Raw genomic sequence first — 17,812 nt, forward strand, 5'->3', positions numbered from 1 at the left:
TGTCCTGAGCCTCAGCCCCTAGACTCCCCCTGCTGATGGGCTCATTAGAAATGCACAGAGAGGTTGATTAGTGCCATTGTTGCTATGATGCTCAAAGTAATGGGTGGGCGGCCTCTTTGTCCATCCACTCACGGCTCCCGCCTTTCTCGCCATGCTCTGCAGGCATCTACCTCAACGTCGGATGGCATGCTGACACTGGACCTCATCCAAGAGGAAGACGCCTCTCCAGAGGACCACGGGACCTGTGAAGAGAACTTTCGGGTGGACCTGGATAAGTCTGTGGCGCACCTCGCTGCCAGCCGGCGCCGGTCGGATTCGGAGAACGTCAAGTCCTCGGAGAAAGGCCGGACAGTGAGCCTGCCGAGACGGGAGGCGACCTCGTGGGACAAAACTGGGAAACGCAACGACGCCTTCGACAAAGGGACCATGTACACCCCGCAGGTCCCCAAAAAGCTCTCACACTCGGAAAAGAACAAATGTGCCTCCATGGAGGAGATTTTGTCTCGCCGGGACTCTTCCGCACACCGGGCGGTGCTGAGGAAGGGGCTGGAGGCTCAGTTTGCCTCGGGTGAGCCCGAGCAGCTGGCCCGGATACAGGAACTGGTTGCACTGAAACTGGAAAAAACTCAGGAACTGCTGACGGAGGTGAAGGGCTACGGGGAAGGGAAGCGAAAGACAAAAGATTTCGCCGCTGCCGCCACCACCACTTCTTCCTCTTCCAAGTTGGACTCTGAGAGCATCTTGCAGGAGACAGAGAGGTTGCTGGGTGAGGCCTCCTCCACCTGGAGCCAAGCCAAGAAGGTGTTACAGGAGATTAAAGAGCTGAGGGACCTGTACAAACAGTTAGAACTGCAACCGTCGGACCCTAAACCCAAACAGATCTCACAGTCTCAGTACAGGAAGAGCATGATGTGAAGGCACGCTTCAGGGTGGGATGGTGGTGATTTCTTTTTATTATTATTTACAGTGTTCGAAACAGTACAAGGTGCCTGTTCTCATCAAAACTTGCTCCTCAAGCTTGACCCCTTCCCCTCCCCAGATCTCCCCCTCTCCCCCCATCCCCAGATGAAACAAAAGGTGTTCAAATAAATCAGTTTGGATTCCTACTTTTTTTCAAAGTATCCTTTCTCTGCGTTCTTGGGCTGCTCATGTCATGCTTGCAGGACGGAAGATCACCAAGACCTGGAAAGCTCCCGGCATACTTGTGGGGACATATGCACAGCAGCAGGGGTAGATATTCTCCCTCTATAGAAGCCCTGGGTTTGCTGCTCTGAACCCAGTGTCCTGCATTACAGCTCTTTGACCAAGAGCATTGGCAACGTGGCGTATGTTTTTCCTCCTCTTTAAAAAAGAATCAGCACGTGGAGGTCCCTGTTATCCAAAAACTGTCTGGAAGATGCTTGCCAGTGACATCCAAGCCGGGGTTGGAATTCCGTTGTCAGAACGAGGCGATTCCCAGCCTGGAATGCAGTCTGACGTGTCATGAGAGGCATCGGGAGCTCCTTCCTGGACTGCAGTTAACAGGGCTCTTCCCTGGCATTGTTCCTGCACTGATCCCAAACCCTCTTTTGCAAACTCCTGTGGCAGGCAGCTGTTAATACATGTGGTACAAATACAGCCCTCTGTACAGAGGCAACAGGTATGCAATCTGTGTTAAAACTAACCCTGTCTGTCAGCCGATGCTTCGGAGACACCCTCTGGCCCGGTGCAATCAGATTTAGCAACCACAATGTCTTCCTTCTTGTGCAGATGATCAAGGCCTGGAGTCCAACGGGCCGTCATTATTTGTTTTTCATTGTTCTTTCCTTCATTTAGGCTGGAGTGAAATGGAAAGTCAGGGTTTGGCACAGAGGGCAACAGAAAAGCTGAGAATTGCTGTTGGTTTAATGGGCCTGATGCTGCTCTCGCTCACACTCCGTTTACACGATTGATCCTCACACAATTGTCTCTTAGCTGACATTGACGTGAGGTCAGTATCAGGCCCACTGAAACTCAAACGGATCCCAAATTAGAGCTCAGATATCCTCACCTCCCTGATGTCTAGCACTTTTCTAAGTAGGTGGCTCAGCTTTCATGCACTTAAGCAGCAGGACAAGAGGGAAATATGCTAAGATTTCTCTCAGGGCTTAAAGTACACTGGCAAATTAACATCAGTTGTTTTTTCAAAGAAATCTAATTTCCTTGCCTATGTTGCAAAGAACCCCTGAGAATATTAAAAACAACTGAGTTTTAATGTCTAATTTCCTTTTCACTGTTTACATTTTGTACCTCTCACATATTTGAAATGAAGCTAGTTATGTTGACGTCTGTGTCTGGTCAGTTTCACTCATATTGCCGGCTAAGGCTGTGATGTTTGGGTTGCAAACGCTGCAAGGAAATGTTGATCTGTGTTTTTTAAAAGCTCCCACCAGTTGGAATTAAATAACATTGGTGGAAATACTTCTATTGGCCTAAGCTTCTTTAACAGCTGGTTGTTTGCAAAGCTTAAATTTGGGGCCCAATTTCACCTCACAATGTCCTTTTAAGATATTCATATCTCTTTTCAAAACCTATCCTTCAAATGTCAGAAAAATCTCTGGCTCACTTCAGTTCTTATCACAAAGCCACACAGACATGCTGTCATGATAGAAATGGGGAGATTTGGCTTTTACAGAATTTACAAGAAGTATCCTTTTCTTGATTTGTTTTTTTAACATTTTGACCACTCAATGGGTGCATTTTTACAGTCTGTGGAATCAAATTTCATCCCTTAAAAAAAAAAGAAGAGATTTAAAAAAAAACCCTGACATGTAAGCCATTCTGACAGTGCCCTTCTATGTCATCTATCTTTGATCCAGAAGGAAACAAGAAAAAAAATCTTCAAATAGTTTTCAGATATAATGTTAAGCATTAAAAAAACCCAGTTCTCAAATTAGAAAAGCTGTTTTAAAATCTAGAGGTTCTAATTACACTGGACTAGCATGGACATGTGTCATGAGTGGGGTTGAGATTCTAGGCACTTGAATAATATCAAAATGTATGTATGTAAAAACACTGATTGGGTTATACAGTTCTAGCAAGATGCCCAAAGTCTAAGGTGCATATGGGGGTCACTGAACACACCCGAGAATCCCACAGTTATGTAGAAACTTGCTCCTTAAAAATCTGTCTTGTGCAACCTGCCAAGGTAATGACAAAAACTGTTTGGTTAACAGGGGTGGTTATCTGACTATAGGGAAAACAAAACAGTCCTAGAGACTTCGCAGGTGCCTTGAATAGTCACCTAAGACAGGGGTGGATTTGTCCATTGGAGGTGGGGCTTGGTGCAAGTTTCACTCTATGTGAGTAATTTCCCAGGGTTCCAGGCAGATTTGTACAGTAGCTCTGCTACCTTGAAGCTAGCTTGGGTTTATGTACAAGAATGGTGGTACACCCTGTGGCTGCAATGTAGACATACTCTGTGTATTTACGGAGCTAAGGAGTTGCAGCACCTGGGCAGGAGACCACCTGTTGGTTTGGAAGCAGGTTTGTCCTACAACAAAAACTCACAGGTCACGTAGTTGTTGGAGCTGTGCAAAATTTTGCAACAGGTTCTAAGCTTGGGACCAGGTTTTGTTGAGCTTCACCAACCTTCCTGCTAACCTAGGGTGGACTTCTGAGCAAACGGGGGCTGGAAGAGTTATGGTTTGTGGAGGGAACCATTCTGGATGGATTTGCATGGTTTTGACACCTGAATTGGGCAGTTGTGGGTTTGGTTCAACCCAAAAGTCCTGTGATACAAACCCAGTGAAGTGAGTTCAAAAAAGAAACCATCACACTAGTGCCCCTGAAAACCAAAACAGACAAGTTTCATACAGCTCTAGCCATAGCATTTATGTCTGGACATCATGATTCTGCATCAGAACAGAGTCATGATGTGATGCTGTGAGATCACGGTCTCCTCATCATGCCACGGTGACATTGATCTTACCCTGGAGCATCCCAAGAGGAAGGGATTCAAAAATCACCCAATCAAAAACTGGGATGAGCGGCAACTCAAAGGAATTGGAATTCTCCCCATCCAATCAAATTCGTAAAGTCCCCCCTGCCCGTGAGCTCAGAGCTGATGTTGGGGGTGGGAGGGAAAGAGGTATGGTGGGCCATCTCCCACTCCTTGTTTCTGTGCCTGGGTCATGAACATCACCAAGGTTTTCATGACCCTTCCGCGCCGTGGGCACCTCCAAAATGCCTGCTGCAGCTGCTTCTGAGTGAAATTCTGGCCCCACGGACATCAGTGAAGCCAGGATTCCACCTTCTGACTTGAAGCAGAGCTAACTTTAAGATTTAAAGGGTCCCAACAAAGGGGTTATTTTTGAGGTGCTCATTCCACTTCTATATCCCACCTCCATCTCTCCTTCTCCCTCCCTGGTCGATGAGCGTAGACAGCACTTGGCTTTTACAATCCCACGCTGTGGCACAAAGAGAGGCCCCAAAGCTGGCCAGGCCTGTCCCACTCCTTTGGCCTTTCCCTCACCCAGCAGCGTTGCCAGAGAATTTGGTAAGACTGCACGTTCACATTGTCATTCATTATGTGTAGAGCGGGCTGGAAATTTTCCAATGGAATGTTTTTCCTTTGGAAACCAAAACTTCCCATAAGAACATGTCAATTTTGATAAAATTTTGTTTCAGGGGGAAAAAAGTGAGGGGGGAAAACAAGAGTTTTGATGAGTTCGAAACATTCTGTTATGACATTTTCAGAATGGAACACATCAATATTTAGTTTTGAAATTTATATTACAAAAATGTAAACTCATTTTAAAACACCAACACTGAAACAAGAGAGACAAGGTGGGTGAGGTCCTATCTTTTATTGGACCAACTTCTGTTAGTGAGAGAGACAAGCTTTTGCGCTTACACAGAGCTCTAAAACATTTCAATTGGCCCCAAACCAAAACTTTTTCAGAAATGTCAGTTTCTGGAAAATTTTGAAATTCTTTGGTTTTGTTCTAGTTTGTAACTACGCAAATTTAGAGATCACTGAATTTCCTGCAAAACAGAAATTCCAATTCCCATGCAGCTCTAGTCAGGTATCAGGATCACTGTGTGAGATGTGGTACATTTTTATTGCTGGTAGGTCTATTACAGTAGCGCCTAAGAGTCCCAGTCATGGATCAAGTCCCATGGCATTAGGTGCTGTACAAACACAGAACAAAGAGACAGACCTTGCCCCCAACATGGGATATAATTCCCCCTCCATTCACTTGTAATCTCTTTTATTTTATTTTAAATTTCACCAAATTTTCCCCATTTGTCAATCCCTTTTGTGGGATTACAGAGAAAAGCCAAATACAAGAGAGAGTGGCATGTGTGCGGAAAACATGCCAATCAGTTTAGTACTGCTGTTACCTTCCTTCCCGAGCACATCTTTCTGAGTTAAAAACGGCATGAGGAATTGTGGTGGGGAAGGGAGATAATGTGTGGGAGGAATGTTCGTGAGGACTCGGGGTCTGCGTAGGGAGGAGGTGGGGTAAAGAGACCAAGGCTGTGATTCTCCATTCCTTTGCACTTTGTGCAGTCATTTGTGTCAGTGCAAAGAGGGTGCATTTTACACCCGTTATGCACTGATACAAATGACTGAACAAGGTGCAGGGCAAACAGAGAACCTGGCCCCACATCCTGTGTGTCGTTGATTCATCTGATCTTTCACAGCAAGTTGCAATTTTTGGTTTTAAACCTTCTGTGCATCAAGAAACAAAAAATCGAGTCAGTTTCACTGATGCTCCATAGTCGGATCTTTTTAATCCAGCTGTGCATGTTGGGAAGCAGCATGGCCTAGTGGATAGAGCATTGGACTGAGACTTAGGAGATCGGCATCCTACTCCCAGCTCTGCTGCTGGGTGAGCTTGGGCAAATCACTCTCTGCCTCAGTTTCCCCAGCTGTAAAATGGGGAGAAAGATACTGACCTTCTCTGTAAACCACTTGGAGATCTATGGATGAAAAGTGCTCTGTAAGAGCTAGATTATGATGCGCTGACTAGCTGCTGTCTGGTTTATAAGGCACTGCACACTAGTGTGGAACGTTTGTATTGGTATTAGGTTTTCTGGTTCTGGAGCAATTGCAAGGCCATTTTTTTCACTGTGTAGCTAAAGGACTGTCTGACCAAGGTTGCCAGTGGCAGCTCTGATGGCCCTCAGAGCAAGCCTGCATGCTCATTTCTCTGTTACACTGTATCCCATGCTCTTGAGGTCAAATTCCAGTCCTGCCCTTCAGGCCGCATCAATGCCGTGGGCAAATTGAGGAACCAAGGGCTACAAAGAGAGTGGCTGCAGTGAATGGGTTTGCAACCGAAGGATTGTAACTCCCGAAAGACAAAGCCAGCAATCATCCAGGGAAGGGAATCATTCTCCTGTTCTCACTGACCTGCCACTGAAATCAGTTGGGGTATGTTGGGAGAATAGGGGACCTTAGAGTTTTTTTCCCCCACCTTCCTCTGTAGCATGGTTCACCTGTGGTGATCATCCGGACATCTCAGCTAATCAATTCCCTCCCATTGCAGGAGCTTGGGATACTGGGGGCACCTTGGTCCCACTCGTTCTCTGCCTGTGGTGCAGTTTCATTTCCTGCAGACTGAAATGTTTTGGTCTAACTAAAATCTTTGGGCACAGCACAAGGGTAACTGGGTGAAATGTGATATCCTGGAGGTCAAACTAGATGATTGATCTGATGGTCCCTTCTGGCCGTCAACTCAAGGAGCCTATGAAATAGCGGGGTGAGGAAATAAGGCTTAAGCTCCCCTGCTCAAATGGCGTTTTGTGACTCCCATGACCCAAAACGTACAGTGAATAACACGGTGGCCGTGGTTCCCCGATTCTCCATTGCCTGCACCATGTGTGATTCACCCCTGTGCCAAGTGGGCTATAATGCTACAGAATCAGAACACCAGTGTTTGCCCCCACTTTGCACTGGTCTAAATGGGGTGCAGGATGATTGGGAAAAAAATCAAGCTTGGGGGCTTCAAAGCTAGTTTTTCACTCAGTGCGGTCCGCCCATCTGTCGGCTCTGCGCTCAGCCAGCTGAGATGAGCTCGTGTCTAGCTTGAGCTAAAAAGACAGAGCAGCAGGCTCAGCGTTAAAATTCCTCGGTGGCTTTATTTAATTAATTAACTTAGTTAAAGAAATGGGTCCGGAATTGCCCCTGGCACCAGGCAGCCACATATTCATGGCTCTAATTGCCAGCAAATTTTCATTTAGACCGAGAAAAAGGGGTCATGAATAAAGCAGCATGGAAAACGCTACGTGAAGGGGTCTTTTATATCCTCGCTCCCCACCCACTAAGACCAAATCAAGGGGAGAATATGCCCAGAAGCCAATAACTTTTTTTTTTGCATGCCTCTTACTTAAATCTTTTACTGCTGGCTCCTTGATTCTCACTGCACCTGCCAAAACCCAGTCACACTGTAATGAAATCATCGCTCTATATGGCAGGCATTGCTGGTTCCCCCAGCTGCGCCTCCTGGGCGTGGCAGGTGGAGGACACCTCGAATGGCACATTCAGGAGCTCAGCAGTTGTGTTCCACCTGTATGTACCTGGGGCATTCAGCACTGCGGGTGGGTTCTCCCTGAAAATAGCAAGATGGATAGGTATAGTCAAAGGGTTAAAAAGAAATGGGTAATCAATGTTTTTATCAAGTTTGATTTAAAAAACGAGATCCATTTTGCATAGAGCCCTTCGTGTCAAGCCTGAGCTGGCTGAAATGGCATAGCCCAAGAAGGAGAGCGCTTGACAGGAGTGCTACCAAAACACAGCAGATGCCTATGGCTCCCACGAGCACAGCAGTGCAGCGACAGCAGGGGCCCTTTGGTTGACACTCCAGGGAGACAAGGCATCTGGAGGATTGGTTTGGAACTGGGTAAATGCAGCCCCTGAAAAATTTCACGCCCTGAGCACTGCACTTAGATTAACCTCACCCCCAGTGTAGACGCAGCGGTGTCGACAGAAGAATTCTGCCATCTGGTGAAATCCATGTCTTTTTGTGTATGTTTTTATGTTGGAAGAAAAAATTGCAGATGCTAAGATTGTTTTTGGCACAAAATTCAAGAAGTCTTGTGCCACTGTCTGTCATTGTTCCAGTTGTATGTGGACCAATGACTGTTTCCCAACCTCTTCTTTCACTTCCAATCTGGGCATTACAATCTCCCGTAACCAGGACAAGATCGTGGTTTGGTATTTCTTTCATTACATTGTTCAATTCTGCATAGAATCGCTCTTTCTCTTCTTCATGTGCAGCGGATGTTGGAGCATATGCCTGGACTCTGGTGCACTTAATGTGCCGAGAGTGGAATCGAGCTGCCAGTAGCTTATCTGATATTGGCGGCCAATTCATACGTGATTTCTTTGCAGCGCTATTCCTGATGATTTCTACACCTCCCTCATGTTCAGTTCCACCTGAATATAACATTGTTTTTTCTCCAGATGTTATCATACCTTCATCTTTCCATCTAACTTCACAAAGTCCTAGGTTGTCAATTTTATATCTATCCATTTATTTGATTACCTGTGCTACTTTTCCTGCACTATTCAGAGTTCGTACATTCCAGGTAGCTATGGATGTATTCTTTTTAGCCGTCAGAATTTGGACCATCGAGTGGGTGACTTCCCGAAGGATTTGATCATCCACTGTCATAATGCTTTCAGAGAATCATAGAATCATAGAATATCAGAGTTGGAAGGGACCTCTGGAGGTCATCTAGTCCAACCCCCTGCCCAGAGCAGGACCAATCCCCAACTAAATCATCCTAGCCAGGGCTTTGTCACTCCTGACCTTAAAAACTTCTATGGCAGGGGATTCCACCACCTCCCTAGGTAACGCATTCCAGTGTTTCACCACCCTCCTAGTGAAAAAGTTTTTCCTAATATCCAACCTAAATCTCCCCCACTGCAACTTGAGACCATTACTCCTTGTCCTGTCATCTGCTATCACTGAGAATAGTCTAGATCCATCCTCTTTGGATCCACCTTTCAGGTAGTTAAAAGCAGCTATCAAATCCCCCCTCATTCTTCTCTTCCGTAGACTAAACAATCCCAGTTCCCTCAGCCTCCCCTCATAAGTCATCTGTTCCAGACCCCTAATCATTTTTGTTACCCTTCGCTGGACTCTCTCCAATTTTTCCACATCCTTCTTGTAGTGTGGGGCCCAAAACTGGACACAGTACTCCAGATGAGGCCTCATCAATGTCGAATAGAGGGGAACGATCACGTCCCTCGATCTGCTGACAATGCCCCTACTTATACACCCCAAAATGCCATTGGCCTTCTTGGCAACAAGGGCACACTGTTGACTCATATCCAGCTTCTCGTCCACTGTCACCCCTAGGTCCTTCTCTGCAGAACTGCTGCCTAGCCATTCGGTCCCTAGTCTGTAGCGGTGCATTGGATTCTTCCGTCCTAAGTGCAGGACTCTGCACTTGTCCTTGTTGAACCTCATCAGATTTCTTTTGGCCCAATCCTCCAATTTGTCTAGGTCCCTCTGTATCCTATCCCTACCCTCCAGCATATCTTCCACTCCTCCCAGTTTAGTGTCATCTGCAAACTTGCTGAGGGTGCAATCCACACCATCCTCCAGATCATTAATGAAGATATTGAACAAAACCGGCCCCAGGACCGACCCTTGGGGCACTCTGCTAGATACCGGCTGCCAACTAGACATGGAGCCATTGATCACTACCGGTTGAGCCCGACAATCTAGCCAACTTTCTACCCACCTTGTAGTGCATCCATCCAGCCCATACTTCTTTAACTTGCCGACAAGAATATTGTGGGAGACCGTGTCAAAAGCTTTGCTAAAGTCAAGGAATAACACGTCCACTGCTTTCCCTTCATCCACAGAACCAGTTATCTCATCATAGAAGGCAATTAGATTAGTCAAGCATGACTTTCCCTTGGTGAATCCATGCTGACTGTTCCTGATCACTTTCCTCTCGTCACTTTCCATCCTCCTCAGGCTGTGATTTTTGGTTTATGTGGTTTATGTGAGTAGTTTCTGTAGCTAGAACTTGGGTTTTTTTTTACGGTGATGGGAAGCCGCCCCATCGACCAACCCTCCTCCTTTTTGATCTTGGTTTGGGACCCTCCTCCTTTTCGATCCTGGCTTGGGTCCGGCACTGGCGGAGTTGCATTATATTATATATAAAGAAAAAGTTGTTTCAGACTGAAATATTGAAATTTTTCATTCCGAACATGTCAAATCAGGATGTTTTGATATTGTCAGAACTTTTTCCCACCCTGTTTTTTCGCCCCCAAAACAAAATTCCAGCAAAATTGATCTAATTTTGCGGGAACCTCCTATTCCAATGGAATAGGGTTCTATCCAAATTTGTCATGACAAGGAATAGGCCGTCTGGCTGTTCATCTGTCTACATCTCCCCTCGCTCTCTGCAGAACTACTCTATCTCACAGTTCCCCTTTGCAGTGCGGCAGCTACTGGTCACCAAACCACCCGTTCCCCAGTTAGTCTCATTCTCTGCTCAAAGGTTAAAAAAACAAACCACCAGACACCACGGTGCTCCTCAGCAATGAAAATCACCAGACCACGGTGCTTTCCTGTGCAGCACTGCTGGGAAGAGTGTTATGGCACAGCAGTGACTCTCAAGCTCTGTTCTGTTGCAGCTCACTTCGAAATCTTATTTCCTAGCCTCCATTCCACCAGCGAGTTTGTTGGGTCACGGGGAAAGGCATTAAGTGGGCAAGGCGGACTTAAAAGCTGGGACTGTTGCATGCATCTTGTTGCTACTGTCTAAGGGAATTGGTTTAGTAGCTAGCGGGCTGGACTAGGAGTCTGCAACCTTAGTTCTATTCCTGGCTCTGGTCCTGCGTGACCTTGGGCTAGTCATGTCATTGCTGCGCCGCCATTCCCCTCCCCCACCCTGTGCAAAAAGATCACTGTAAACCTGACTTTCTTTGATAAAGAGTGTTGAGAACTGCTGTGCAGATCTAGGGATTACTGATGTATAGGACAGGAGGACCTAGAGGCCCCAACCCAGATTGTGCCTGGTGCTGCTCAGACAGAGATAGTTCCTGCTCCAAAGAATCCATGGTGTGAACAGACAAGGGGTGAGAGGGGAAACTGAGGCACAGCGGGGTTTATACCACCCCTGTTCAGTAGAAGTGTAGCTGGCATGGAAGTGAAAACACCAGGGGCCATATGAGCCATGTGTACGCTAGTGCTGGCACCACCAATGTGAGAGCAACAATGGGAGATTTTTAAAAGACTAGTGTAGACGAGGCTCTATTGTGGTTTTGTATCTAGTGGGTTTTTACTGAGTTTAGCAATAAGTCAGACCTGGGCTTTCTGAAACTTGTCCCCCAGGCTGGCTTGATACTCTGCCCCGATCTCGTCTGAAACCCAGCCCTGGGCTTGCTCAGAATGTCTTAACTTCAACAAACCTGACTCAAGTTCAGGGCTCATAACAAAACCCAGAATCTGGGATGTCCTCACACAGCCGTGCTTGTGGGCCCTTAGAAAACTGCCTGTCCTTAAACCAGTTCTCTAGGAATGGTTCCAAACAGTTTTCCTGAATCTCCTACTCTGTGCTGTCTATCCTTTCATTTCAGAGAATCGCTCCCTGTATTCTTTTTTCAGGGAAATATTTCTTACCCCCCCTCCCCCCATATACACACTCCTAAACACTCACGTCCCTCCAAAAAAATCCCTCTTAAACCCAGTGGAGTACAGATACATCCCTATTTTGGCCTCTCCAAATCTCTCTGTCTAGTGGGAATGAACAAACACAAATACCACACAAGCAGTAAACAAGATGCCAACTTTTCTCCTTCCTCTGCCAGCAGACTGGGCCCCCCCTGATTCTTGCAGGCTCCTATTCCTAGCAACATTGGTGGAGGATTATCTATTTTTTTTTTTTAACTCTCTCAATAGTAAGTTGGACACTGCCGGTCCAGGCAGGCGCTAAACCCCTAAGTGATTAGCTTAGCTTTCCGCCCACATGCCCCTCCTCCCCTGCTAAACTGACACTGAATTTCAATTTGCAAGCTGGGAAATAAGTGATGGTCCCATTCCCCCTCCCAATAAACATTGACGGGCTCTCCAGAGGACTGGGACATGGTTGTAGCTGAACCACAGGAAACCGCAGTGAAACAAAAGGCTGCTGGAGGAACAGAACACAGGGACGAGGATGATTATGACACAAATGGGGTGGGGGAACTGCAGGCGGGTGAAGAGAGAAGAGCTGTTGGAGACGGCAATAGGACTCTTTAAAAGCAATGAAATGAGACTATAAATAAGCGCCAGTGCCCAAGGAGAAGTGGGATAATCTCTGGGCAGGAGGCACATGGATCTCTCCCAAGCTGGTTGGAGAAGGGAAGAGAGAGCGAAGGTGTCATAGACCATTTCTGTCATCACTGTCATGGTTAGAGAAGCGGAGGGAGAATGAGTGCAGTGGGCAAAGCCAGGGCTGGGCTAAGAGTGTATTCCAAGCAGTCGAGACACCTGCATGCAGATCTATTTGGGCATGGCCCAAGGGCTAAGTTTGGTCCCATTTCAGCAGTCCACCCCATTCAGCAATTCGCTCTCAGGTGCTTTGCTGGACAGGGATGTGCTTAAGCACCTGCTTAAGTATTTTACTGAACCAGGATCCTCAAGTGGAACCTGCAGCTGCTCCCGCCGTATCACAGGAAAGCCAGTACAAATGCTGACTGGCCAGTGGTTCTTACTGCTGCTGAACTCCTCCAATGAGCCATTTCTGTTCATCCGTCACATGCGGATGGTGCTCAGGGCCATGTGAGTTTTATTTATTTGTTACAAAAGCAGAGGCAGATTGTGATCATGACGAATTGCCATCACAGCCCTGGGCACTGCAAATTTTGGGCCGCCCCTCTTATGGGTTGCAAACTCATGATCTGGTTCCACCTGGTAAATAAAGAGACCGATTCTTTTAGTTACGATGTAGCAGCTGCTCTAAAAGCAATGGGCTGGATTCTCATCTGGTGACCTGCTGACTTCCATGCAGCCATGCCACTTTATATCAGCTGTGGAATCTGGCACCAGATTGTTTTAAGAGTGGTGCACCCAGAAATAGAAAACTATTAGCATTCTGAGTGTGTGTGTGTGTGCGGGGGGGGGGGAGGGGGGGAAACGGGTGCGAATGGACACAGACCCCTGCCTGCAAACATTCCCCTAGTACTGCCATCTAAACTGAGGTTAGAGACGGACCCGAGGCACATAGTGTTCCATTAGCTGTGAGGGATGCATTAGGCAGGCAGAATTGTAGGTAAGATCTTTATTGAGCATACCACAAGGCCGGTGTTTGTCCAGTCGTAGTCTGGCCACCCGTTTGAACCACCAAATAGCGTCCTTCCTGGAATTGGACCCTCTATCTCCAGTCCCACTCATCATACGCCACATGGAGAAAATTCTGATCTGAACTAAGTTTGGGGGGGATATAACTGGGTTTCAGTTCCAGGACTTAGGCTCAGCGCATTATAGAAGCAGAAACCAGCTGCAAAGCTTAGATCCCATTGGAACTTTTTCACAGTGCACGAAAACTTGGATATTGGGATTTTGTTCAGATCCATCTCTAATAAAAGTACCACCCGATCTCCCTTTCCTGGGAATAACTTCCATTTTTAGAGTGTTCTGTATTATAAAGAAGCTTTTTCCCTTTTTCACTCGACTGTTAACAGACAAGTGTATTTTTGTATATCCAATACTTGAAGGAATCAGATACCACTTTCCCCATCTCATCTTTATTCCTGCTATTGTAATTAAAATTCTGCTGACTTCCTTCCCCAATGTATTTCCCATCTCCCTCCGTGCTCATCTGCTGCCCTAGATTCACATGCGTGAGAACTGAGACGGTGAATGAAAATCAGTCCCTCATGATTACGATACCTTGTGCCTAAAGAACCTCGTGGTTCTGCCCCCAACTCAAATAGCAAGTCCTGGCTCAGAGAGAAGGGTGGGATTTTCAAAGGAGGCTAATGGGAAACGAAGGAGGGATTTTTCAAACTCTCTAAGAGATTCAGGAGCACAAATCCTATTGAAAGTCAAGTCATTGAGGCCCAGATCCTCAAAAGGTACCTAACTCTCATTGATTTCAATGGAAGTTAGGCACCTAAATACCATAAAGGGTCTGGGCCTTAGGCATTGAGGAAAATTCCACCACTTACTCCCTTAATTGTCTTGGAAAGTCCCATCTTAAGAGTGCATTGTATCCAGGGGCTTTGAAGATGCTACAACCTTTTGCTACAGCCACTCAATGAACTATTTACAAATGTGATACGATTCCACTTGCAGTGTTGCTGTAGCTGTGTTGGTCCCAGGGTATGAGAGAGAAAAGTTGGGCGAGGAGCTCTCTGTTATCGGACCAACTTCTTTTGGTGAGAGAGACAAGCTTTTGAGCTTACACACAGCTCTTCTTCAGGTCTGAAGCTCAAAAGTTTGTCTCTTTCACCAACAGAAGTATGTTTGATAACAGATAGTACCTCACCCAAGTTGTGTCTCTCTAACAGGATTATATTGTTGCTTGATTGGTCAATTCTATTCTTTTCTCCCCCCCCCCCCCCCCCAATCTGTATTTTGTGTTTAAAGTTCTCCCTCTTCCTCTCCGCTTTTTTTGTGTTCCTTTCGGAAAACACTCTGCACTGATTTTTATGTAAAATAAACCTCCCATGTGTACAGACTCTGGGACATTGCTCCAGTCTGTTGCAGCTCTGTTTACTTTGATTGATTTTAAGACTGTGACAAAAAAAAAAAAAAATTAAAATGAGAATTTAAAAACAATAAAAACCGAGAAGAAAGTGTGGTTTTTTATGGGCTTTGCTTCACTAGTACAGATACTTCTTTCCAGGTATAATACTTTGAGCACCTGGAGCATCTTTCCATATGGATGGATCGAATTCTTTCCCAGGAGCATTTCTCAGTTATAGCACTGTGTTTGGGAACAGGTAATTAGACAGAGGGCATTATAAGCGGAATGCACAGTATTGCTTACAAAGGGAGACATGGGCAATAATCTGGAATCTACCTCTGAGCAGCCACACACCCCCTATCATGGAGGTTAACCCTTCGGAACCCAGCTTTCCAAAAAATCAGGCCAAATGGAGCCCTGGAGTATCCCTCTTCTCAGCCTAAAGTCAGAAGTTATGACGCGCTGCAGATCTCTACGGATGGTGAACGCAAGCAATAAGCCATTTCTAGTCTGTGCCGATGCAAGTAATGAGGCGGTGGGTGCTTATTTGTGTTGTCAGACCAAAAATATCAGGTGCAGCCTTTTGCAACCCAGAACGTCTCCAACGAGACGTTGGTGTTTGGGTGCCTCTCCAGCAGCTCCTTTTGAGGCATGTTTGCAAGCCAATAACATAGAGCATGTGAAACAAACTTGATTTCTGCAGTCATAGAATCATAGAAATGCCGGGCTGGAAGGGACCTCGAGAAATCCTCTAGTCCACCCCCTTCACCACCTCGCGCTGAGGGAGGTCCAAGTAAACCTAGACCATCCCTGGCAGGTGTTTGTCCCCCATTCTTAAAAACCTCCAATGATGGGGATTCCACAATCTCCCTCGGTAATGTATTCCAGTGCTTAACTATCGTTGTAGTTGTACCCTGCAAATGGAAAGACATCCAATTACTGAGCACAGCGAGGAGAAGAACGGCATGGCAATACGGCTTTATTCAGAAGCGCACATGGTACGTTCCCCAGCCCCTGCTGATCAGTTGGTAATAATAAACATGGAGACTGGTTCTCATCTAACAAGCTTTTTGCTGAGCACTGCAGCATGCCCTGTGCTCTTAAAGGGCTCCAGGTCCATTGTCTGTGAACCCATAACTTACCGATTCCCAAAAGACCTCTGAGAGAGACCAGAAGAGAGTTCTTTTCACTGGCAGGGGGGCAGATTGATTTTAAGCAATACCCTTAAAAGAGAGGGAGCTGGCTATATCTGAGCCTCCTTCTTAAGCTTGCTGTGAATCTGCTTTGATATCATTTGCCTTTTAGAGGTTCCAGCATTGCATTGTACGGCAGCCACAGATTTGGGCTTGGACCAAACACTTAGATTTTCGCTGTTTGTACAACACCTTGCACCGTGGGGAGTCTTGGGCTAGGGCTAGGGCTGCTGGGTGCCACTGCAGGACAAATACATAATAATGGACTGTAGCAGGGTTGACTCAGCACTGGCGCATGACCTTGTGGCTGGGTGTGGCAGAGCAGACTCCTCTAGCGCTCCTGGTGATGGTCATGACGGTCCTGTGGTGGTCCTCCTCTTCTTGTGACTCAGCAGGTCACAGTTTGGGGCCGCAGCCATCACCGTTTTCTGCAGCCATTGCCTTTTAACTGCCCAGGGTTTTCCCTCCCTCCAGTGGCCTTCCCAGGCTTCTTTTCCAGGTCTTCCCCTCCCCATGCCCCACTCCTTCCTCAGGCCTTCATGTTGGAGCTCAGCCTAATGCCAAGTTCGGTCTTGTTCTTATTTCAGAGCAAAGGGTTCCTCCTGGCTCCGGCCCCGCTAGCTGTCACTCCCAGCTTCAGGCCTCTTTCAGCCTTTAGACCAAGAGAGGAAACTCCCAGCTAATTCTCACTTGGCCTTTCACAGAATCATAAAATATTTGGGTTGGAAGAGACCTCAGGAGGTCAACGAGTCCAATCCCCTGCACCAACACCAACTAAATCATCCCAGCCAGGGCTTTGTCAAGCCGGGCCTTAAAAACCTCTAAGTATTGAGATTCCACCAACACTCTAGGTAACCCATTCCAGTGCTTCACCACCCTCCTAGTGAAACAGTGTTTCCTAATATCCCACCTAGACCTCCCCCACTTCCCTGCGCTCCTTCCTTTTTGAAGCCCCAACTCCTCCTGAGCTGGGTTTGATTGCCAAATGCCAATTATGCCTCACACCCCTCCACAGGTGCTAACTGGGCTCAGGCTCCTGTTAACCCATGTTTAGCCAGTGTGGGGTTTATACACCACATCCCATGGATCAAAATCCAAGATCTGAACACTTCCTGCCTCTGGGAAACCTGAGCCCTGATTGGAATTGTGCAAAATGGTCCTCTCTTTGCAATGGACTTCACCCAAACCTTGCAACATTGGGCTGCTTGAAATCTGGATCCAACTCTGGTGGCTTGAGCCCATCTCTGCTCAATAGGTGGCAGAGCCTTTGCTGGATGGCATGGTTGTTTCCATCTCGTAGCTTTCACTACATCTCACCCACCACCACCGCCGCTGCTGCTTTCAAACAAGGCATGAACACAATTAAGAAAAAGAATTTGGGATCTTTAACAGCCACAGAGAGTACCTATAAGATGCTGGGTTTGGGGATATACCCACACAACGAAGTGCACAGTATCCAAATGCTGGGTCGACTACTGGCATCAAATTCATGGGTTCAGGAAGTGTTAGTATTTCAAAGCCAGAGTTTATTCACTAATGGCTTCTCCATTGGGAAGTCCGTTGGGTTTTTGGCAGGGGGCCTGGGAGAGGTACAGAAGGGAACACAGCATTTGAATGGAGTAGGCCCCTTTGATGCATGGAAACCCTCAAAATACACTCCGTCACTATTCAGAGACACAGCAATCATTTCCCTCCACTCGGCCGTGCTGTCCAAGCTCTTCGTGTGTTTATGTGTATCGGGGAGAATCCAGCACAGCAGCAGCTTTCAGCTATGAGAGCAGCAAAAAAAATCAATCAATAAAAAATAAAAGCCTGTTACTGTGTTGCTATGACTGGAAGCTTTTAAAAACCAGCTCAGTTTCCCGCTGGAGATTTGCAAAGCAGCAGGTTGGTAGGCCAGTTCCTTGCTCATTGCTGCATGGAAGGTCATCGGCGTCTGGTAATGCCTCTATACCTGC

At 46.7% G+C, this 17,812-nt stretch overlaps 1 protein-coding gene across 1 annotated transcript in view; it reads left to right on the forward strand.

Moving 5' to 3' along the window:
- PLEKHO1 (pleckstrin homology domain containing O1) overlaps nt 1-14,706 on the forward strand; it is a 39,006-nt gene extending 24,300 nt beyond the window's left edge. The window contains exon 6 of the mRNA XM_007064568.4: nt 163-14,706. Coding sequence (XP_007064630.2) covers nt 163-915 — 753 coding nt within the window. The 3' untranslated portion in view covers nt 916-14,706. The remainder of the gene's footprint in view (nt 1-162) is intronic.
- The last annotated feature ends 3,106 nt before the right edge of the window (nt 14,707-17,812 follow it).

The sequence above is a fragment of the Chelonia mydas genome, chromosome 24 (genome assembly GCF_015237465.2).
Source record: "Chelonia mydas isolate rCheMyd1 chromosome 24, rCheMyd1.pri.v2, whole genome shotgun sequence".
NCBI lineage: Eukaryota > Metazoa > Chordata > Testudines > Cheloniidae > Chelonia > Chelonia mydas.